A 25,088-nucleotide genomic window follows, 5' to 3' on the forward strand; every position below is an offset into this window, starting at 1 on the left:
ATTACCAGCACATGAGCACAATGGGGGATGGTGCCGCCCTGTCCCAAGAAGGTTACCACTCTTTTACTCCCCTGCTACAAGCAAAGACATTCTAGCTTTCAACTTCATACTGTATTGTATCTTTTGTCCCACTCAAATGGATGGGAACGAGAGTCTCTGAATAGGCATTCTCTGCCACTGCAAGTCACATGTGTAGGAACCGCATTTCGGATTATGCTGCTCAGTAGTTTGTGAGGATTTTAGCTGGTTTAACTATAGATGTTATTACCTCCCTTGGTCTTTGGGGACTTGCTCAGGCTGTCTCCTCCTCTGTGTCAGGTGTAGGCTCTTGAGAACCCGACAGTCCGGCAACATTTGTTTCTTTGTTTATTCAAATAGAGTTATGTCTCTCACCAGGGATTTGCTTACTGTCTGTATTTTTCCAAACCTGCCTTCTCATAATGGCCTTGGCACTGTGCTTGTGCTGTCTCAGCTGTCAAGGCCTGGCTCTTTTCACTGGCTCAGCAATATTGAATCGTTCTTCCTAAAGCGTTAAGACTTCTCGATGGCTCGCATTCATCCAAAATGGCTGCGTCTTCCATCTTGGTTTACATGGAAACACTTGTGTACGGGCGCGATAGAAATAAAATATCAATATCAATGGCCACTCAGTTTAGTTGCTTTCTGCATCAAGCAAGCAGTTATATATATATATTCTTGTGTGATTGGCATTTCCGCATAAGGGAGATACGGTGTATGTGATCTCTATTTTAGGGATTGTAAGCATGCTCTTCGTGTCTAAGCGCAGTTTGGCCTAAGTGTCTTTATAGCTTTTTACAAGGATGCATGTGCTTTAGTGTGTGTGCGTGTGCATGTTTTCAGCCATGTCGCCTCTTCACAATTACATCTCATTTAGTTGCCCCATCGCCTGCAGGTTCATTGCTTCAGTGATGTCATTGGGTTATGGACTGTGGGACTGCTTCAGTGAGTGGCATGTCACCATGGCAGTATACCGTTGGGAGGGGAAGAGGCCAGTAGTGATATGCACAGTTCATGTCTGTCACGACGGAACGGGCGGGGGGGTGGCTCATACACTCAACGTCTCAACATGTATCTGAAATAGACAATTTGAGCCTGTCAAATAACAGTCCAGGAACCTGCATGGCAATGCCACCACTTTGATCACTTTGTGAAGCGGGTAACACCCTTTGCACACCCATCCAAAGGGAGTAGCCTCCTAGCGGTGCTGTGTATCTAAAGGCATTTGATTCTATTGAGAAGGGAAGGGGCAAGGTTAGTGTTGCCAGAGGGAGATCTGTGTAAGTGTGCGATCTTGGTTTTCTGTGCCTCTCTTTCTCTTTCCTGCCCCCTCTACTTCCTGTAGCACAAAGCGCTTTGGGTGTGATGTCAGAAGGGCACTCTTTTCAAGAGCAGGGTTTGGACTCCTAAAGCAGGCTAGCTTTAGTCGAATCACCTGCAGGCTAGCTTTAGTCGAATCACCTGCAGGCTCTTCCCATGCTACCGAAAGGCACTTCATGTCTCCAGGGGGATTGAGGCCGTTCAAGTGTAGATTTAAAGCATATTGCTTTCAATGTCTGAGGATCAATGGTGCTCTCTTCCAGATAATAAAGGGTTACTGCTAAGTGTGATCCTCATGCTTCCCTGGCTCCACCGTCAGGCATCTTTCAGTAAAGCACAATTCGATTTGGGCTTTCGCATAGAATGCTGGCTATTTTATAAACATTTTTTAGAAACTGTCCTTTGTTCTCGTTCCTACTCTGGACGCCAAATATTTGGGTCACGGAAAGGAGTTAGGGGAACAAATATTTCTCACATAATTCAAGGGACAGCACAACGGTGCAGTAAAGGCTTCAACCTAGAGGAGGGAGTTGTGTACTCAACTTGGGCAAGAACAGTTTGGTGCATTTTATTTTAGGGCCCGAAGAGGAAGAAAATGATTTTGTTTAAAGATGGACAGCGGTCAACAGGACAACTTTCACCTCTAAAAGCAGCCCGCACAAGCAGAGAGAACAAAAATATGGAAGGAGGATAACAGACCCAAAACCAAATATGCCACGCACTGTTCAGGAAGCAATACAAAAATCAATTATCAAGATTAGTTTAGAAGAATTTCTAGGAAGTATTAAACATCACAAGAGGTCAGGGAGAACATGAAAGGGGTCACCCTCCTAAGGGAAATCATATTTTACTATGCCAGGAAAAAGCATTGTATATCATGATAATAGCAAGAGATACAACAGCTAGAAAATCCAAAGTGTATCAGGCAAGTGCTGAACATTGAATGGAATAGAAGCAAATCAGAATGCACATAACATAGTTCAGGGACTTTGTAAACTAGTGGCAAAAATGTCAGGATGGAATATATCAAAAATGCTTTGGAGCACCAAAGAGAATAGGTGATCTTAAGCCCAGTTTTGATCTCTACCTTTAGGCTGGGGTGTAGAAAGTGATATAATGCAGTTCTAGGCCTGCATGACGCAAGTGACTGATTCCCTAGTTTCTGATTTTAGTTCCATAGATTTCATGTGACTGAGGCTCAAAAGGGAACAAAATGCTTAGGGGAAACTCTCAGTGTCAGAAATGGGAAGTCATACATTGGGTAGGATGCAGCAAAGTTGTGAGATGTAGGGAATCTTTGGTGGGAAAATATCTCCCCACCTGTGCACACTCTCTCAAAATGTCGATCACGTTTAAGCTCTCAACAGTTCTTCAACTTTCTATCCGCGTTCTGCCAATGTCACATTAGTGCTCACCCTGCAGTATTTGGCATCTTTTATGTACACAGTGAGGCAAAGGTGCCAAGCAAGCCCTTTCACCCCTCTTCTCCATATTAGGGTGGGGGGGGTCTATGCTTTTACTCCATGCAGATACGCACTGTAGGCTCTATAAACCAAACAACGGCTTGAAGAAATTCAGTACAGTACTCTAAATGGTGGTGTATGATGCGCTGGGCTTTTTTAGTTTCGGGCCTCATAGGAAGGCGTGGGTGTAGGTGATGGCTATCATAGCCATAAAAGACTACCACCTACCCTCCAAGTTTCTGAATGTGCCCTGTAGTGCAGCCTTGCTGTTCCTGGACTTGTAGCTGAATGTGACGCAGAGGAGGAGAGAGGCTCACAAGTGTCCCTGGCACTTGGCAAAGTGCAAGCATGCCAGACAGAGATGCCGGTGCTGCAACTACAACTTGTCTGTGTCAACAGCTACTGAGTAGGGCACCTAGAAGCCTGAATACAGGATGAGTCAGCACTCCAGTGAGAAGAGTTGTGGTAGGGCAGTGCTTTAGTGTCTGCATAGAAGACGGTGGGCATGGGAGCATGCATGCAGCAGGAGGTCTTGTACAGTGGCGACTGGTGAATCTTTAAATTGAAGATACTTAAATGTTTGCCACAAATATATGCAAGCAAACGATTCAAGCAAGGGAGCCTGAAAAAACCGAGAGGGATTCAGGGATGTTCTTCCCTGAGTAGGTTTACAAATAATGGGTTAAAATGGTGCATTTCACAGCATGCTTCTGTGAAAAATTGGGTGAAAAGCCACACACTAAACAATCGGTTTTGTATGGTGGCCCATGAAAAAAATCCAATTGATGCAAGTCACCAACAGTGTACAGGAGCATTTACAAGATGCCTTGGCCCACAATATATGCCAGTATAAAAAATATTTTCATGCTAGCTGTGCCCAATCAATATAAGAACTTACTCCCCTTGGGGTTGCCAGTAAAAGATGCCATGAGACAGTAAGAAAACATGTTCAGACTGGCTGCATCAATGTAGGCCAGTCTAGACATTTGAAAACACGTATGCTAGCTTAACCCTTGATGACTAGTAAAAAATGCCATGCCACAGTAAGAAAGTACATCCAGACTTGCTGCACCAACTGAGGCCAGTCTAGCCACATAACTGTGATGCCAGCCTTACCAGTAACACATGTAAACAATGTCATGTCACAATAATAATAGATAACTAGACAGGCTTCCCCAATGCAGGCCAGTCTAGCCACGGAATATTATTTGTGCTCTGCCGAATGGAGAACTGAAACTAGAAGCTACAAAGAATGCATGAAAAGTAAGCAATAAGAGCAAGCAAATCCCTTTCCAGCCAATGATTTACTGTCCCAATCCTTAAGTGAGGAAAGCAACAAAGCTCAATATAGCCTATATGAAAGAGGAAACTAAAGGCCTCCTTCAAAAAGAAACTGAATGGAGATTTGACCTACACTGTGGATGTTGCGGTTTCAGCCTGCAACCCCCAAGAGACTGCACAATGATCAAGGATGCAAAGAATGATGAATTATTTACCGATGACAAATGAGCTACCCAAATCTATCCCTTTAAGAGATGCCAGCGCATACCGAAACCTCAGAAAAGGATTACATTTGGTTCTTAAATCGAGTGATTAACAGACAGAGAAGGAACTCAGAGACGGTGCCTAGGTTTAGGAAGACGGACCAAGGAGTTGAGGATGCTAAAAGACAGATCTGTGGGGCAAGAGATCGGTCTCTTCTACTGAGGAGAACTTCTGGGGAGGGGAGCAGAGATGGTTACTGAGGACAAAGAACCAAGAAACATATCCTCAGGGAGATATTGGAGGTTGGGTGAAGTTCACAAAGAGACCCAATGGGCTGACACACATCTTATGCTAAAAGATCGGTGTGGCAAAAGGGAAAATGTTTGTGAAATTGGGGAGTGGAAATAGAATCCCAAAGTCAGAACAGATAGTTTAGACATGGACACCAGACAAAGAACTCAACTGAGTTAATGGGCCGGGAGGATAGCTCAGGGGCAACTATTTGTCTTGGAAGCAAGACAATGCCTAGCAACACAGGCTCGGATTCTGGGGTCGCGCTTAGAAACTGGTCCCAAGTATTAAGCATATTATAAAAGAGCAATTATAATCATAATGGCCTACCCATATGTCAAACCTAGCTACAGACCATTAGGATCCATTTAGTTACAAGCGTGAGAGGAGGGGTGGCCAGAACTAGATACAGCAAAAAGAAAGCTATTTGAAAAAAATATGAAATCATTTGTTTTCCCATACCTTCAATGACTGCATAAGGCACACACTTTCCAGGTGCAGCTTGAAGAATTGACTGCAAGTCTTGATCCAGAGAAAGTTTCTGTGCTCCCTGGATTAAAAAAAGAAAGTTTGCCACAATTGGATTATTGGCACAGTGAGCAGATGTAGGCATTTGAGGCAGTACATAGATTCTACGCTCTACAGCTGACCAAAATATTTCAACCATGGACGCAACATGTACATTTTAGCCATCAGAATTAGCTCGGGAGTACCCTTATTAGGTGGGAAAAAGGCAAAAAAGCATTGTCAGCTTACACATGACTGGCTCTGTCATATGTTGGTGGAGAAGATGCAAGACCTTATCAAGAAAGGAGGAGAGTAATTGTATCATCTGATGATCTAAAGAAGAGGGTCCAGGATGAGGTAAAAGAGTAGGAGTACATCTCCACTAAGGCAGAATCATTGATAAATATGGGAAGCCCTTCTCAGCCATTCAATTGGAAAAAGTCAACCATCTCTACCACTGGATGTGTGAGTCCAGCACCCCTTTGGACTCAGCATAAGAACTAACCATTAACCACTGTATGTGTTAAACTGAGAAGAAACAACTCCATTGTGGAATTGTGTGGTTATCGATCATAACGTGTGCTAGATACAGTGCTTGAGGTAAGATTTGGAAGTAGGAGTATTTTACTCCCTATTTTTTAATGTTGGGAGTAAAATGATTTTTTTAGAGCATGAAAATGTAAGTCCAATTCTCAATGAGAGTATTTTATAAGCAAGTAAAAATATGTTGTAATTTAAAACCAAATGTTTTTGTAATAATTATTTCTTTGCACCTAGTTAATCATGCACATTAAAATATACATGTTTACTTCTTCCAATCAGGCAGTTAAAATAGTAGTTTCTTCCTATGGTACTACGTGCACTACTGGTGCAAACATATCCATGAAGCTGTGAGGGTGAAAGCAGGGTTACACAATTCTACATGTCTTTTTCCCATTTTTTGTTGGGAATATTTTTACTTCCTGTTGTTTTTTTGGTATTTACCAATATTTAGGTAGAAAAAGTGGCCAATACTCTACTTATCTGTAGAGCTGGCTAGATATATCACATCTGTGTCACAGAATAGATGGACCTAGCTGGAAACTAGTACAGAAGGAGTAGCACGACCTAAACATGAGAAGGAAGTATTGCTTTCTGGTGTCGGGAGAGGGAACCTACTTTTATCGCAAAATGTAGGGAAAAGGTGGGCAGAGGGGGCATGTTACCATACAGGAAAAGGAGGGACCTTGCACAGAGTATGACCTTAAGGAGGCCCAGACACTGCAAATGGATCTAGTGGCATAAGTCAAGTGACATCAAAAGATAGGTGAACAGCTTAAATAGCCTGGAGATCGGCGAAAAGCAACCGAGCTCCACCAGGGGTAGATAGAAGCTGCTTCATGGGAGAGGCAAGATGGACCCGGCTCAGTTCCAGGATGTGGGAGTTTTAGTTATGGGACGATGGAAGAACAGCTCATTCAAGCGTAGAACATGTGGAACATGTGGAGGAGGTTTTACTACTCCCAAGTATTCACTGTTTAGTATTTTAAAGGCATCTATGAACATCCATTAACTCTCCTTGTGGGCCATTTTGCACGTCAGCGAAAATTGTGTCTATCATGAATAAGACCAGCATGACAGCAGGCAAAAGCTATTCAATGCAAACCTTACCTTCAGCGTCTGCACGGCATGCGACTTCTGCCTGTAAATTGCATAGAAAAGTGCTGTTAGGGCAGAACTGGAGCCCAGTAAGAGAGCCAGAACTGGCGAAGTTCGTCCTCCGTTATCCATGTTTCATATAAGGCGCTAGGTGAAAATGGAAGATATTTCAAGGTCTCTTTCTTTTAAGAGTCAACGATATTATTGAAAATTCATAAAACATATAGAACAAAAATCACATCCTGTTTATCTTAAATTCGGTTCAGTGGAATTGTTCAACTGCACATAAATGCAATTAATACATTCATACAAGGGAAGCATGGTTCAGGATTGTTGGGAGCTATTTCACGCCTGCTTTTACAACCCTGGAGAGCCTGGTTAGTAAAACCATCAGTTACCAGGAGCTCCTTTTGGTTCCCCAGACCAACTGGTGCTTTACATGCATGCATATGTGACATTAACTTTACGTGTTTGACAAGGTACAGAAGAAGAATAATGCATTCTGAAACTCACATATCGCATGTCACACTGCTATGTTATCCTCAGGAGTAGGAAGGAGCCCCTGATAAAGACATCCAGGCTCCTGTAGGCCAAGACTGTAACCAGGGGCTTCAAGCAACTGGGACACCTGCAAAAGGAAAAGTCACACAAAGCCACATGAATAAACGTACAAGACAACAGGGAAAATACAAATAAGGGATGGGAGAAAGAGGAGACACATAACAAGTAACCCATAGAATTGTACTACAGAACGAGGACTAGAAGTCGTCTCACTTCCTAAAGTGCAGTGTATCAGGAAGAAGTCCACCTGATGGCAACTTTTACACTGCTTTACTAATTCGTTCCTGCCTCCTTATTACGGCCACATACTGCTGTCTTGCTAAATATCTGCATCTTACAATCCTTCCTTAAATTGCAAGGCTAACATCTTTGCTATCACAAAATTATGTTTTTTTAAATTAATCTTTATTAAGAACGTTTTTTTTCTTTTTAAGCTGCCAATAGCTCTCGGACCATCATTAGATGAAGGCAAAAAAGGTAAGCTCTCCAGTTCTGCACTTACTCCCCTTCAAGCTGTGACACACTCAGCAGCACTTTTAATCTCGGCTGCAGGCAAAAACAAACACATCACTCCATCTTCTGGAGTCTTCACTGGCTTCCCCTCCCCTCCCCATTCCCAGGTTATGTCTAAACTATGCTGCAAAACATTCAAGGCCCCAATCCTACAACCACCACCTTATTTGTTTAATAATATCACTATCTTTGTTGGTTCTGGAGTAACTAGAAGCCAACACATTTCCCAAATCTAAAATTCAAGAAACCAAATATGTTGATTTGCAAAAGACTTTTACCTTGGATTTGTTAACATAGATAGTGAAATACACACAGCAAGCTGTGGATGCAGATAGCTATTATGGGCCAACTACTTGACTTTTCAGAGTTTACATATACTTGGAATGTGAAATCACCTGTTTTAATTGTTTTGTCATTTTACAGCACAAAGTGGAGGCACACCGAAGTGTATTTTGAAGACATTGAACAGGTTACAAATAAAGTCGAGAGGTTTGGTTTTATCTCTCAGGAGGCGGAAACTATTTTAGAGTTAATAAAAGACATAGGAGGCCTGTTTCAAATGGCCCCACTAAAAGAATTGAAAAACTTGAATCCCTTATAAAAAGGGAAACAAACAGCAAGCTGCATGCCATAATTCTTGGGACATTTTACAAAGATCAGTGTATCCCTAGGGGCTTACGCATCTCTGTTAGACCAACATTTTCAAAGGAAAGCAGAGATGTTAAACTCAAAGGGAACCTAAACAAATGTTCACTCGATCTCCTTTTAAAAACAATCCAAGAATTACAAAGAGCTTGGAGACAATAGAAAAGGAAGTTTTAAAGATTCAAAAGGGAATTGAGAAATTCATTGGGAAAGGAAGAATTGGAGGGGAGCCTTGATATTAATAAGTATTTATAAAAATATTAAGATGACTTATCACAAAAGAAAGAACATTTTGACGTGACACCTGTGCTTTGCTAAATGAAGAAGTGTACTGTGACAAATCATGCAACTCAGGCACTTCACCCCAGGGTCGGGGGGCAGCTTTCCCTGTGAGGCTAGGGAGATGAGCCTGCTACGTAATATCCTCTCTACGGTTAGAGGCAAGCGGGACCTCACCCGGAGAGTCTCCCCCATTGAGGACAAGGACTCCCGTTCTGAGGAGGCACTACCTAACCCTCTTACCTATAATCTATTGGTAACAACATCTGCTGGGAGAAAATATGGAAAACAACCAGGCATTAGTTATTGTCACATAAAACCTGTGAGTAAACCTGAAAAATAATACTACTGTGGTGCTGAGATGAAGAAAACCAGACCGCAAGCAGAACAACGTAGGAGGACTATTATGGCCCCAGCTATTATGCTATGCCAGGGATGTCCCATGGCCACGTCATAAATCTCGGAAGAGGATACCTGAGAGAGAGCGACAAGCCTGCAGTTGGACGAGGGAAGCTTAAGCAGACAGGGACACACAGCTTCCAAGCTTGGAAGTTAGCTCGTGTGCGAGTCACCACCTGTGGCAACCCAAAGAAAGAGAAGTCGAAGGACTGGAAGGTCCGAAGAGCAACAGAGTAAGAAGTGATGGCATGACCGAGACTTGGGAGTCCATGAACTACGCTGAGAGCACTTGTCAGAGGGGGTTTATAGTGATAATGTCGAAAAACATTTTGTCGAAAGTCAAAATGTCGAAAACATAATGTGGAGAAAAAAAAATTTGAATGTCTTTTTCTTTGTTTTTTGTTCGTAATGGGGGGGGGGGTTCCCCCCCAACCCTCCGTTTTAAAAAACCTTTTCTGTTTTAACCTTTTTTTTACTTGCTGAACCCAACAAAAAAATGTAAAATAAAAAAAGAAAGCATTCGAAATATTTTTTTTTCGACATTTTTCTAGACATTTTTGTAATTCGACCAAATGTTTGACATTATAACTGCACACCGTCAGAGGGCACTGCGGAGCATGCATAAAGAAGATGAAACAGAGAACCCAGAGGCCAACATGCCCGGTGACACAATCACTTAGGCAAAAAAGTAACGGACAGACAAGAGTGGGAGACCCGGGAGGGAAACTGAAAATAACAAAGGGAACAATCATACTCGTCCTAGTGAGGAACGAGTATTGAAGGTAACGAAGAGTAAGAATTAATGGGATACACATACTCGTCCCAGAACTGACCGAGTAGGAAAGATAAGAATTTCTTTATATAGAGCCCGCTTATTGGATTTCACCAACTCGTCCCAGTAAAACCCAAGCAGTGGAAAAAAGTAAGAATCATAACTGGAACATGCATGCTCGGCCCAGTAAGGACAGAGAAAGGAAGAAGAGTTAGAACCTACACTGGAGTTCCCATACTCGTCCCAGTAAAGACCAAATATTAGAAGAGAGTGAAAAATATCACTCGAACACTTTTGCTGGTCCTAGTAAATACTGAAGAGGTGGGAAGAGTAAGAATCAGTACTGGAGCTCTCATACTTGACCCATTAAAGACCGAATAAGGGAGAAGAGCGAGAAACATTATTGGAACACGCATACTCATCCCAGTAAAGATTGGGTAGTGGAGAAGACTGAGAATCATTGATTTTTGTAGTAGTTAGGTTAGATTCATTTTGGAAAGATCTTCCTTTTGGACCTACTGACGGGCACCCAAGTTAGTTTTGGATAGATAGGGAAAGCCCATTGATTAGGGAAAGTTATGAGTTTTCTTCTCTTTACTTTAATAAAGAATCCCATACAAACGGAAGATCCTAGTCTAAGTCTTTCTTCTGATGTGTCACAGTACACATGGATGGATCGTTATGACCAATTCAATGTGAGAATATCCAACAAGACAGTAGCTCTTCCGATTGGTCTGGCTCAGAGACTGGGTGTGGAAGTGCAGGTAGGGTGCCATCTTTGGCAGTCGTGGAAGAAACAGAGATTGCACAAGCTAATACCTCAAGTTTGAAAGGACTTAGTAAAGTTACTACTATTTTAGACATACATCAAAAACCAAGAGGACAAGGCGCACTGTTGACCAAAACACTTGAAACACCCAGATGCAGACTTGTTTGCACCAAAAGAGACCTTAGTGGTTAATATTTCAGAAAGGATCTTTAGTGGTAAAGAAATTAGAACTCAAGAAGGGTTTGATCTTTGTAACAAAGTACAGCACAAATAGATTTGACACAAAGTTGGACTTATTTCAATTCAAATACAAAATCAAATTAAAGGCATTTTTGCAGGAATTGAAAACAAAGTTTCTGCACCATCTCAAAAGACAGATGAGAATCAATGCATTGTATTCAGAACCAAGAGTACATTTGTACCACCTGTTCCGTGCACCACTATTGATATCTTTCATATATTAGTTGCACAGGATATTAACAAGATATAATACAGGAAACCTACATGAGGCAATTTTAGTAGAGGCAAATTGGCTTTGGTTAAATCTCTATAAGCAGATCAGGAGATCACTATTCACCCAGCTGACAAAGTGGGTGCATTAGAATGACAAAAAGCAGAAGACTATAAAATTGAACGGTCCAAACAATTGAGGAATACAAATACTTATTGGAAATTAGATGTTAAACCCACAAAATCAATTCAGGGAGCCCTCCGTTCCATTTTGGAACAGGATGAAGAGAATGCTTGGATTAATGAGAAGACCAGAAAATTGTTGTACTAAACATATCAAAAACGATCCATTTCCAATCTTTCACTGAAAATCCACAAGGATATGGACATGCCTCCTGGGAGACCTATACTCTCAGCGATTAATGTCATCTTGCAGCCCCCAGGAAAATAGGTAAACTATTTTTTTACTTCTAGTGCACAACACACCCACTTACATTAAAGAGGTAATGCAATTTCTGAAGTTAGAAACGATTCAACTAGCACAAGGGATATTCTTTTCATGATTGGAGTTAAATGTATATACACCTCAATCCCACATGATTTAGGATTAAAGGCAGAGTTCAGTGGTAACTACAGCAGGATGAGACAAGCTCATTCAAAGAATTCATAATTCTACTGTTGCCATTCATTTCTGGGAACTCTTACTTTAGACATAAACAGCAGATTTTTCAACAGATTAGTGGGCAACTAGAGCCCCTCGATATGCAAATTGTTTCATGTACATATTTGAATATGATCCCATTATCACACATCCAGGTTCGCACAAGTACAACATTTCTGGGGCAGGTACATAGATGTGGTTGTTGGTATTTAGAGGGGTACCTTGGGCACATTAAATAACCTTTTCAGTAATGGAATCAAACCAACAATCAGATACAGTTTACCATTAATATTGGTTCTCCTGGAGTACAATTTAACCAACGGACAACCACAATTTGTTACATAGGCTTAGGTTCAACCCTTTTGCACACATTGAAATGTTTGCCTTGCAGTCAACTAATGAGGATTAAAAGAATAGTCAGTGATGAGAACGAGAGTACCGAAAAATTGGAAGAGGTTTTGGAGAAGTTTGCATCAAAGGATATCACAAAGACAAGAGAAAAAACAGCTTTGGTATTTTTGTCAACATTTTCTACTCTGAGTAAGTCTATCAAAACATCTATTGTCAAATATCGGGATGTTCTGAGAAAAGATGAAAGATTAAAAGATCCCTTTAAAGACCAGCCAATCTTTGCTTATCAGAGTCTCAACCAGGAGACAACCCAAAATGTAGGAACATTCCCATGTTTACATTCTATCAATTTTAACTACCTAACAAAAGGTAAGGTTGTCTTTCATCTTAGAACCGACAGGAAGTTATTTCTAAACACATTGTTACATGTGATTCTAAAAATGTTACCTATTTGGTCAGATGTCCATGAGGCACTTATTATGCAAGGCAAGCAAGTAGAAAGGTTAAAACTGTAATGGAATGAACATCATTCAAATGTGAGAACTCAGAACAACAGATCATCAGTGGCAAGACATTTTAAAGAAATGAGACGTCACACAGATGAGATTTTAAATCCTTGACATTGTTAAGGTGGATTCAACACTTGCTGACATTGAATGTACTTTGAAGCAGAAAGAAGCATTTTGGATTGATCAGCTGGAAGCATTGTTTCAGTATGAAGGATGCATTAGATCTGGCATGTTTTCTATGAGTTATTTTCCATCATTGTTTGATTAATTATATGTGTGAAAATGTGTATTATTTGTCTATTATTATTTCATCAGAAAGGTTTTATTATGTTTATTATTTTCAGAACAAGTATGCATTTACACTGGGTCCTTTTGTACCCATGTTTGTGTAAACCTGTTCTGTTTTTTTCTTTATTTCCATAATGCAGACTTGACATGTGCCCAACAAGCGCTGAGCGGGTGCCTTGATGTCATCACACTCAAAATGATGATGTCATGACGTGCTGGTCCACGACACTGACGTGAGTTTCAAAACGTATTCAATAACACAGGAACTACTGTGTTGCACTTTATTCATTTCAGACTGCCATTCTTACCCATACAAGATGGTTTTCTATCATTACAGTAACTGTGTAAGTAATCTAGGGTTATTATTTTCCTTCCATCTGTTTTTCTTTAATGTCTATAATTTAGGTTATTTAATATGTCATTGCATTAGTTGTCATTGTCTCGGGAGGATAGCTCAGCGGCAACGCGCTCACATTGGAAGCAAGACGACACGGAGCAAAACAGATTCGGTCCGCGCTTAGAAACCTCTGGGCATTAAGCATGTGATATATAACCTATAATATCATATCATATGTTTTGTGTTCATTCTTTCATTAAAGGCCCTGTACTAATAGGGTATAGTAGTAGCCCTTTTGCGACAAGTGTGCTAAAAATGATATGAATACCAATGTTTTATGGAAGTAAATTACTTCATGGTAATTCACTTTGGCAAGTTGGGGAAGTTACAGAATATATATATATATATATATATATATATATATATATATATATATATATATATATATATAATGTATTTGGGGAGAACTGTGGGGGTGCAATGGAACAGGACGGTGGTGGTGAGATGATTCAAGGAGACATTTACATATGCTTTTAACATTGATTTGTGGATTTGTTTAGCTTGTTTGGACATTACAAGATTAATAAGGAGAAGACGGGTTACAGTAGGACATCTTATTGATAGTTTACTTAATTATGGGGTCAGAATTGTTTTGTACCTGGAAGGTCTGAAATGGACTGGGTGTTTGGCCTTTTGTCTCTAATTTTACTAGAACTGTGGATCATTTTGTTGACATGGATATTGAATAGCAGCTGTCATTTCCACCAGTGCACACACAGCACTAAGGATGTCTCCTTGGTCTCTGTTTGAACTCCTCCACAAGATTTTTAAATTATTTTGACAAGTATTGTTTCCATTCCTACTCACACTCTGATATGCCATTGATGCCGCAGCAGAACGGTGCAGTGAAGGAATGGTGACAGAAAGCCAAATTGTAATACAATTCTTTTGAAGAAACTATCTAGTAAAATTATATTTGTGGGGAGACACAAAGCTTGGTTATCCACCCGTTTATCTTTTTTCCCCCCGGACATTTACAGTACTTTTTGTAGGATCTTTTGAAGTTAGGAAAATCTTAATCTAGTTTGTTATAACTGAAGCTACCAGATCATTGTATAATTCAGCCTTTGTTTTATAGATCGTTATTATGAAAAACATTGCACACGATGAAAAGCCATTAATATCACTATGCACATTGAGGGTGATGATAACATGAGTTTGAAATTAAGGCAACCTTAGATTCCAGACTAGGGAGAAGTACATTGTCTTGTCACACATCGGTTGTCCAGAGCATTCCTTTTTCTGCCCAGTAACGCTACAGAAAAATGGATCCTCAAATATGAGTGTCAAATATTCCAAAGAGGGGTCTTACAATGGAGGTAGAGGTGCCCTCTAAGGTGTGCAGTTGTGTTAACTATTTATGTTAGTGTATAGTGTAACAAGATAATGAGGGGGTCAATTATTTTTGTTACATACTAATTTTAGTTTGCATAATGTGCTTTGTAATGTAAATCATATTGACTGGTTACTATGCCCCTTTACCCCCAGAGGATATGAGTACCCATGTGGTGATCTGAATTATTAGATGTGCAAGTCTGTGTTGGAGTCCATTCATACTCTAGTCAGCAGTAGGAGCAGACCGTTGGACTGTCGACCTGCTTTTTTTCTTTGTTTTGTAAAAGTAGACTGCACCTTTAACAAACAAGCACCTCCTATAAATTCACTTCAGGCGCGTAGTGCCGCGCATAAGTCCGTGTTGGAGTCCAGTCATACTCCAGTTTGAATCCAGGAGGAATGGAAGCAGAAGGGGCTTCGAATCGCCTGAACACCAGAGTGAAGCTGCGCCTTGGGAGTCTGCGTGAAAAGTGGAAGAAGCCCGCTGCTGCTCCGCGCCTGCCAGCTACGCCAAGCATGTCCTTGCTGCTGCTGCCTTTGAAATACAGCAACAAGCAAGGCTGCAGATGGCGTTTGGCAAGTCCATCAACTGACATCCGTATGGTCTCGAATAAGCCGAATTAGCAAGAAGTATGAACTGCAGAGGAAGCTTCCGCGCAACCCGCAGTCAAGAGAGCCTTGACGTAATAGACGCTGAGTTGGCTCATTTACTGACTGCAGCCTGACTTGTGGAGTGTCGGGTCTAGAAATAGTTCAATCATCTACCCACCCTCACTGTAACCTTACCGTCCACTCCAGCTGGTGGCAAACCAGGGTATAGCACTCTGCTAGAAGATGGCGCAGGGCTAGCAAGTGAGGGAGAGGGAGTGGGAGAAGGTGCAGAAGAACGTATGCAGCTCACAGCCCAACAAACTGTCGGCGTAACAACATTAAAGGGTAGCTGCCCGTTCCTTAAACATAGCTCATTGAACCAAGTAACAACCCGCGCGAATAGAAAACAATTGGTACAAGACCTCGAAGTGGAAGTAGGTTTTGAAGCCAATAACAACATTGCCGCTCAAATGGCAAAAACGGCAATCACCGAATTTGGCGAAGAGTGAATTGTACACGATGGTGCTCACCTGCAAGTGCATGTATAAAATTCAAAGTTAAACAATCAGACCACATCGAGCGGGCAGTCCTTGCAGCATGCAATGAATGCAGAGCAAACAGACATACTCGCTGCATTTGCTCCAACTGCCGAGGGAAATATCTCAGCTGAGAAGCAAACAATAAATGTGAACAACAAAACAATGAAAACAATGGACACAGTAAAATCTTGAACACAGATAACAACAAGCAACAACTCGACCATACTGATCCAAATGTATCATGGGAGTCAAATGACATAAATCTCTCTTTAGTTAGACGAGATATGGGAACGCATGGTGTCCGGACATTTAGTCGAAAGACATTTCGTCAAAAGAAATTTGGTCGAAAACCAAATGGTCGAATTTTTTTTTAATTTATATATATTTTAGGTTTTAGTTTAGGGAAAAAAGGGTTTTTTAGAAAGAAAAGAGGGTTGGGGGGCCCCCCACAAAAAAGTGAAAATAAAAAAAGATAAAAAAATTCGACCATTTGTCTTTCGACCAAATGGTTTCGACCAAATGTCTTGTCGAGCATTTTTTTTCGACCAAATGTTTGGTAACCGGAAAGCATTAAGTGATGCATGTAGAGAACGAACTTACTGGCGATGAAGATGAGATATGGACAGAGGAAAGAGCGCAAATCATGGATGTTCGCCGGATACCTCAAACAAATAACTAAAATCAATCTCTTCCACACTCAGGATGCTTCAAATGGCTCCCACTTCGACAATAAAAATATGAGGGTGCAAATGTCAACTCTCCTGGCTGGAAAGAAGACAAAAAAAAGATGTACAAGCCTACACAAGACATCAATAGCGGATGAAATACAAGAATTGGAGTGGCGTCAAACATTTATAAGATAGATGAACGCAAGAGTTAACCGGTCAACGGGCATACCCCAAAAGCAAAGGCTATTTTAAATAAAGATCAGATAAAAGAACTGAAGTGATGACTACTCTCGATCCATAAAAGGAAATTATTTGATACAAGAAGGACAGACAGATGGTCACACAGGAAAAAGTATATTAGAGACAAGATCAAGAAAAGAGTTGAACACACAAGGAGGTTGGAAATTTTCCAACTCGCAGAGACCAATAGTGGAAAGAGAGCCACAGGCATCGAACGAAGATGAACATCAAATTGAAAATGAAAGACCGGCAACTATCCCGACAGAAATTTAATCGGGTCGGTCACTGTCATCACAAGACATGACAGTTATCCTGAGAACTAAGGATGTAAATTTAGTAACTGTCGGAGACGACACTAACAAGAAATCCACAACTCCTCCTCACAAATCTCGGCTTGCGATCAGTGACAACAGAGCTAAGGAAATACACCATCCAACAACAAAGAAAAACCATCTCTCAATAGCTGCAGGAATAAAGATACATAATAATGTAATGGCAGCTCTATCAATTTCTCTAGCTCCTTACACGAAACGATAAATGAGAATGTCAAAGATAACACAACAATGCTCACTTTACTACACTCAAAACTAATCTACCTAGAAACATTTGCCTCAAAAGTAGAAAAATTGGTAGCGAGAAATGAGAGGGATTATCAAAGAAACATCAAAATATCGAGTGAGCAACCTTCTAGAGATAACGGTTTTGGGTTCCTTCGGCTCGAGGGCCACATTCCCATAATAAGAAATGTAATTACTTTGAATATGGCTACAATCTCAGATACCATAGATTGCAATGGTCAGGAAAGAAATACAAAAACAAACCAACAAGAACATTTTTAAAAAGTTCAGCCTAGACTAGAGACTGTAGAAGGAAAACACCAGTTGAATCGTCTGAAATCACTAGCTCCTGAGAAATCAACGCAACAGAAGATGTCGGAATCAGGACTAGGCGGCAGAGTTAAAGCCCCCTGTCCGGACATGATTAGAGGCGACATGGCTCATGTTAATATGTCCACAAATAGACAAACAACACAAAAGGACACACTTGGGTGGGAAAACACCCGGTATCCTGTGTTTCATATAAAACACGGCCAGCCGGAGGGGGTACCCAATCCCGAGAAGAAACGTGTGTACCCCCAAGGAGAAAAAAAAAGCTAGCTGCCAATAAACAAAGGGAAGCGAAAAAAACTAAAAACATAAAAACCAGGCCTTAAAGAACAATGACCAGATCGAGGGCTTTTCCAAGGAACATTCAATCGTCACCACGCCCCAAGCCAGAATATTGATCAAACTGGTAAAAAGACAAGGGATAAGGAAGTTTACATGCCAAGACAGGAAAAATTGCAATAAGCTTCAACTCATGTTAGGAAGATTGTGAAAATAACATCTCCATCAACGAGACGAAGAGTCACTTAATAGATGATGCTTCTTTTTATTTCTAAGGAAATTAAATGGAGGAAAACAAACTAAGCCACATCTTGGAAAAAGAGCCAGAAGTTTGATGAAGCCAATAACACAAGTTCAAACTTAATTACCGACTCTCTTTCAAACGAAGATGTTAAAGAAGATTAAATGGAGTTAGAAACTCCTTTTCGCTCGATGGAACAAAAACATTGGAGCAAGATGGATACCGAAAGAAAGAGACAGGAAAAGGAAAGGAATTGAACATTAAAAACTGGAATCCAAAAATGCCAGCGGGAAACAACAGCTCAAGTGATACAAGAAAGAATGGTTTGCACACTGAGCGGATCAGTCAAACAAACCAAAAGTGAAGATTGAAAACATTTTGAATGAAAAAAACGCTACAAACTTAATCGGAAAAATGTGCTTCTCCTATTGCATTGTGTACCCTCTTTAAAGGGAGTCCTTACAGACGATATTGCCATGGTCGAATACATCGATGAAAATAGAGTTGATAGAGTGATCCTTCATCTGGACTAGTGAAATACGCACTACTGAAAGGCGGCCCAAACTTACTGAAACTTGGCTATGAGCTTGAAGAGTACGAGAGGACCATCACAGACAATGCTGTAGTTCAGCCAAAAAGACAGAGGGCCTCATTACACGAAAGGCGGTGAACCATGGCGCTATTAGCACCATGGTTCATGCCGGTAAAATACCGGCACCGCCTTGGTGGAAAGGGGAATTACCGCACACATTCCAAGGTTGGCGGGGCGGTAATTCCCCCTTCCACCATTGCCCTTCCCCATTCCCATTTTTGCCCCATAGGGCTCTATGGGAATGGGGAAGGCGCTAATTACGGTAGCTCCACTGGTCCCTTTGCGGGTTGGTTTTTAACGCCTGCAAAAAGCAGGCATTAAATTCCCCAACCCGCAAAGGGACCTCGTAGTAAGGCGGTAATGATTTACCGGTACCGGCAAAATACCGGTACCGGTAAACCCTTACCGCCTACCGTGTAATGAGGCCCAGAGAGTGATAAAATAGGAACTCCAAACAACCAAAAGGCATTGTATAAAAACGACTCCTTACCGAGAAAGAACATTAAGATCATGTTCAAGAATCATAACTTGGGGAAGTCTCATGCAAATCATAAGAATTCTCAAATGGTAACGCCGCGAGGCGTGGAAGATTGGTCAAGGGTGGCCAATTGACTAATCAACTTGAAACAGGATTAGCAAAAAAGGAGCCCATATATCAAAAAGAGTCTGTACTCTCTGGAACACAAGGGAGATTAGGCACCTTTTCAACAAATCAAATAAGAACTTGAAGAATGCATCAATAATATGCTTGCAAGAGACTTGGTTGCAGGAACCACAAACATGTCAAAATGATAAGGTACTGCTGAATCCAGCACAAAACGGAAGATCATATGGTGGACTTTTATTGCTAATAAAACAGAACAAGGAAATTTAGATTAAAAAAAAGGAGGGAACCTAAGTACATTTGGACAATGGGCAATAGTCGAAACAAGAGATCAGGCTTACATAAAAAAACAAAAGAAAAAAACAAAAGAATAATGATTATATGATATGGCATTTGTAACGCGCCTTTACACAAGTGTTTCAAGGCGCGAAAATATAAATATCCGTTGAATCGAGCGAAAACCAACACCTCAAATACGCTTCAAAGAATTGCACAGATAATAAAAGAGGAATTGGAACTTGATCCTCTCATCCGGTGACTTGAACATAAAAGGCATAAACCAACTCGGGCTTCCAAATCTAGATAATAAGATGAGAGGTGAAACAGACACAGCCAAATGGTTCCAAATGATGGATGAAAACAACATGTTTATGCTAAATGGCCAGGTGGAGGGAGATATCCAGAGTAAACCGACCTGGTCTAACAGTGTCTTGAAATCCACAATAGACTATATGTGGATACTAAAAAAACATCTGTGCAAAGTAAATAGCTTTGAAATATTACTTCAATCTCATAGCGACCACAATATGTTGACACTAAGTTGGCGGGAAGAACAAAAAGAAGAGACGGGTATCGACAACATAGCCCCTCTAGAAGTAAATCAAGGAGGAAACCTCATAAGACTAAGGAAAATAAGGTTCTGCATGACAAGTGTGATACATCGTATGCTCCTCTACTGAATACGTACCAACACAAAAACATTGGTTTCAAACTTCTGTTACTTGAGCCAAAACATCAGTATAGTACAGAAGTCGTTTCTAAGAGGAAAAAACAAATTAAGAGGAGCGTAAATCTTGGTAATCGGCCTAATCTAATTAAATTGGCAAGGCAACAATACAAAAACTGGGTTATTGGTTTTAGGCTGATGCGAGACCAAGAACAAGGAGAACAGATACTACGAGTCCTAGCCAAAACAACAACCAGAGACTTGTGGGCAATAATCAATAATCAAACTTTAAACCAACAAAGTCGCTTGTTAAGTGGAGTATCCAAGAAAGTCTAGATAGAACATTACTCTAGAGTATTTGGGCGTCAGGACAACATGGAAAAGAAGGTCAGGAAGCAAAAACTATTCCTTGGAAAGTAATGATGGTTGAAGAGCACATACGGTTGGTGATTCTTGAACTAAAAGATTCCTCAGCAGCAGGCCCGGAAGGGCTCACAAACATCCATCTCAAAAAAGATCTAGCCAAATGGACCGTATTGCCTAGTATGATTTTTAAGAACATCGAGAATCAGAAACACCTACCTGAATCCTGGTCAAGGAGTATAACAGTCCCCATTTTAAAAAAAAGAAAGATGATCCAGCCATCTATCGGCCCATAGCCCTGCTTGAACCATTGAGAAGCTCTTTGCAAGCGAGTTACAGAGAAATCTATCTGAATGGGCGGACAAGAATCAAATCATCGACCCTCGACAGACGGGCTTTACAAAACATACACAAACGGAATTAAACCGGTTTATCCTCTCGCTATTGAAACTGAACTCCATCAAAGCAAATGAGAAATTACATCTTGCCTTCATCGATCCAAGGCAGGCCTTTGATGGAGTGAGCAGGCCCAAATGATGGGCAAAACTGAAGTACTGTAAGTGCCCTGAGAATATAATGGCTCTATACGTAAATACATCTATGATAATCAGGAAAAACGAGTGACTACTATCAGCAGACATTCCAACTAAAAAAGGGGTTAAACAAGGATGCCCTTTAGCGGCCACCCTCTTTAAGCTGTACATCGCCGACCTTCCAATAGCCTTGAGTCATATAAGAAACTTTCCCCCGAAAGTGAACAATGTAGAGATTCCAATGATTTGCTGTGAGAATTATATCGTTCTCATAGATCAGACACAAATTGGTCTACAACATCTGTTGAACAACATACAATCTTACATGGAAAAGAACAATCTAACCATAAACATTAGAAAATCTAAAATTCTAACTATTGGAGGAACTAACAAGGCGAGTGATAAGTGATTTAGATGGAAAATTGCAAAAGAAACTACAAAAAGTGAAAGAAATATTTGTGAGGGCAAAAAGGCTAAGCTCGCAAGGATCTGTTATGAACAGGAGATTCGGAAAATTCTCAATGTTGCCTGTTAGACCCTCCTATGTGCAAAAAGTGACGTCAACCTTGACATATGGTGATGAAGCAGGGCTGAATCTATCCTGGAAAGTATGGCCAAAACTCGAAAGCCAATTTCGGAAGTCAATATTAAAACTTCCGAGATGTACCCCTATCGCCGCCATAAGAGCACAGTTAGGGCTTCAGTCACTTTACTCAGTCATAACATGGAAATCATTAGCCCTCTGAAGGAAGCTGATACTGCCAGTGCCGGTGGTAGGCTATAAACTTCTAGTAAAGCATGAGCTTGGAAAAAGTGCTGTACTGCTTAACACCTGGAAGGAGAAATGGATCCAAGAACTATGCGATTTGGCATCTTCACAAGAAGAAGTATGAATCCTGATTGAGTAAAACAAAAAATAAAATTACAAGAGTGGATAAACACAAGAGAGCAAAGGCTGTCCTACAAAACGCAAAAAGATGTTGCCAATGAACATCGAAGAAGAGGTACTGTGCCATCGTGCTTGTCGAAATTTCCTGCAAAATATATCTGAGAAAGATTAATGCAAATTAGACTGGGAGTGTATCCGACAAACGTGTTTAGGCACATCACTGGTAAACGGTGCACGGATAATGGGGTATGCAGATTTTGCAAAAAGCAGGATACTTTGGAAACAACTAGACACATTCTCTTAGATTGCACAACAGTATTGACTGAAAGGATTAGTTGCTTGCAGACTTATTTGATGCCATTTAAAACTCAGGACCCAGATGACTGGTGGACTTATTTTGTTCAAGGAAGACATTTGCAATTTACAGCACCCGGAATAAACTTACTAGACAAATTAATGAAAGAGCAAGATATGGATTACAGGAAAGGGAATTTATAAGGAATATAAGTGTGAAATTTTAATATCTGGGCAAAGAAAAATGAAGACTGGTTCGACACATAATAAAACAGTTTGATGGTCAAACAGAAATTTGAAAGGTTTGATAGACAGGATAATTGGTTATTAGCCCTTATGACAGTCTAATCCAGTACTTCGGTCCAGTGGCACCTACAATAAGTGGTACTCCCATTCATGTTTCGTGCAAATTATTGGTTGTCCATTCAGGATACAGAACATAAACTAAACAGTAGATGACTTATGATAATAGCAGATTACAAATGAAGTACAACGGGGCTGAACACTGAAGGGGCCTATATCAACCAAAATAATATGGTCGCCCAGATCAATAAGGGATTACTATTTGAACAAATAGTATCATCAGGAACTACATCCAATGTATTACTCAAGCATTCGACCCAGGAAGGAGCATGGTTGGTAGATAAATCTACCAGTCCGTGTCACCCAAAAACCCTGCTATTTACGAAATGTGGCTCCCCTTTATCCCTATCCGCTCATTTTTTTCCCATGTGATACACTATATAGGAGTTAAGTCATTTTTACCCCTGACTCGTACGGGGGATTTCAGTAAAGATCCCAGCAGCAGGAGCCAAAGGGATACAAAAAAGTGGGAACACATCTCTAACAGATTCTTTGGCTAGAGGGTTTGGGGATGAAGGCACACTCCTCTACACTCAGCCAGAATGAATACAACCCACTAAGGAAAAAAAGGCCAAGAGCTTGCTTGCAAAGTTAACAAGTTTTAATCGCACAAAAGATAAAGGTGCACGCAAAGGACTCTGCTGCTCGAGAACATTCTGCCAGGGTCTGCATGAACAACATATTATAAGGGTGCACAGAGTCATCAATGACATCATTACATAAAGTCGAAGCTTGCAAGACTGGTTGGTGAGGCCCTCTGCATGGGCCTGCTCCACAGGGGATGCCAGGCTATGACTGGCTGTGGCCTCGTCTGCTTGTCTCTTCTCACGTGGGGTCAGCTGGGCTCATCTCTCCAGGGACTGAAGGTCGTGATTTTTTTACATGTTGCCGTTCCATGGTTACTTTACTACAATATCATCATGGCATGCACCTGGGAAACCTGGGGACTGGCACAGGGGAGCGCCACTGTCATGCTGACCCACACATTCTCTGTGCGGTTCATATCGCACTCCATACACCCAAGGCGTCCACCCTCGTTTTGCGCTATAGTTTATTCCTCCCTGCACCTCGTACTACAAAAGGGTGTTTATGGGATAAGGTGAAATGGTCATGTTTGTTTAGATCTTTTATGGCCTTAGGTTGTATTGCCGGTAGCTGGAGATTGCCCACTATTGTGGAATGCAGGGGTTCTTGGACTGGGTCAGTTGTGGGTGCCATCACTCCTTGTGGGGTCGGTGGGGGTTGGAGGTCTGCTGCTGTCCTGGCTGTGAATAATGTGTTGCGAGGATGCTGCTGCTGTCTCATTGCCTTGCAGGGCGCATTCCTTGCTGGAATAAATTGTAATTGCAACACTTAAGGAACAAAGGGAAGTTCTTATGAAAATCAGCAGCGCAGGCTCATCTGCCATCAGAGTTTGGGCCTGTTCAAGTTTCTCAGCTGGGCCCATGTTTACTGCACAGCCATGCAGGACGGAAGGAGTCTACCATAACTATGAAAATGGAGCCTCTTTATATGCGCACACTAAGTCTATGCATCTATAATTCCTACAATATTGTAATTGTGCCTTGTTTCTTATCACGGCTCTCTCCCCCCCTGGTATATCGTGAATCTGTCTTTGGGGCTCGCATCACTCTAAAGTGCTTAGGGGGTGGGAAAGGCTAATTTCCTTCCCAACAGGGCTAATGCAAACAGGAGAGTAGATGGTACATATTTTCTTTTCAATCCGATGGACGGATAAGGTTCAGTAAATCGGCTCATATCTCAGAGTTCCATAACGGGGGCTGTAAAGTACACGTTCAAAGATCCTGGGGTTTAACTCCATTGTAACCCCCTTTTGATACGTTTTGTTAATTCGCCATCTTGCCAACCAAGAGGCTCAGTCAATCCAGATAATATTGTTACATTTCATTAATGAAATTGTTAGTATCATGGATAGGTGATAAGATCTTTGCAATTTCGGTATGAGGTGAAAAGTTCATGGAGGCATTTCGTTTGGTCATCTTTAAAAAGGTTTAACCATGGGTTAGCACCCCCTGTCCCCAAAGGACATCCCCATCCCCATCCCCTCTGGTCCCCCTGTGGTGTTCCCTTGTGCCCCCCCACTTCTCGCACACAGGTGTGGCTTGTTTTGCTTGATTCTTCTACCCTGCTCCCCCTCAACCTCCTCCAGCCTACTTCTGCAGGAGTCTGTCCTGATACATTCTGGTTTCACCATCACAGTCTTGTGGCCAATGCTGTATTTGACTTTTATGGACTTCATTCAATCACGGTGCGTGTCACTTTCTCAACTCTCATGCTGGAATTCCTTTGCATCTTGTACTCATGGTGGCCCTGAATCATGCTGTTCCAATCTTCATCTTGTATCCGACTTGCAACATTATGTGTTACTACTGACTTCTGCAATTGTA

The 25,088-nt window shown here is 41.2% G+C and overlaps 1 protein-coding gene across 2 annotated transcripts in view; it reads right to left on the minus strand.

Moving 5' to 3' along the window:
* MUL1 (mitochondrial E3 ubiquitin protein ligase 1) overlaps positions 1-25,088 on the minus strand; it is a 92,950-nt gene that overhangs the window by 57,311 nt on the left and 10,551 nt on the right. The window contains exons 2-4 of one of the 2 annotated variants that reach the window (XM_069610373.1): positions 7,236-7,350; positions 6,735-6,869; positions 5,040-5,127 (exon numbers count right to left, since the gene is read on the minus strand). In XM_069610373.1, coding sequence (XP_069466474.1) covers positions 5,040-5,127; positions 6,735-6,854 — 208 coding nt within the window. In that variant the 5' untranslated portion in view covers positions 6,855-6,869; positions 7,236-7,350. The remainder of the gene's footprint in view (positions 1-5,039; positions 5,128-6,734; positions 6,870-7,235; positions 7,351-25,088) is intronic. The other variant, XM_069610374.1, reaches the window with a different exon arrangement.

The sequence above is a fragment of the Ambystoma mexicanum genome, chromosome 8 (genome assembly GCF_040938575.1).
Source record: "Ambystoma mexicanum isolate Mex_15411 chromosome 8, UKY_AmexF1_1, whole genome shotgun sequence".
NCBI classification, from domain to species: Eukaryota; Metazoa; Chordata; class Amphibia; order Caudata; family Ambystomatidae; genus Ambystoma; species Ambystoma mexicanum.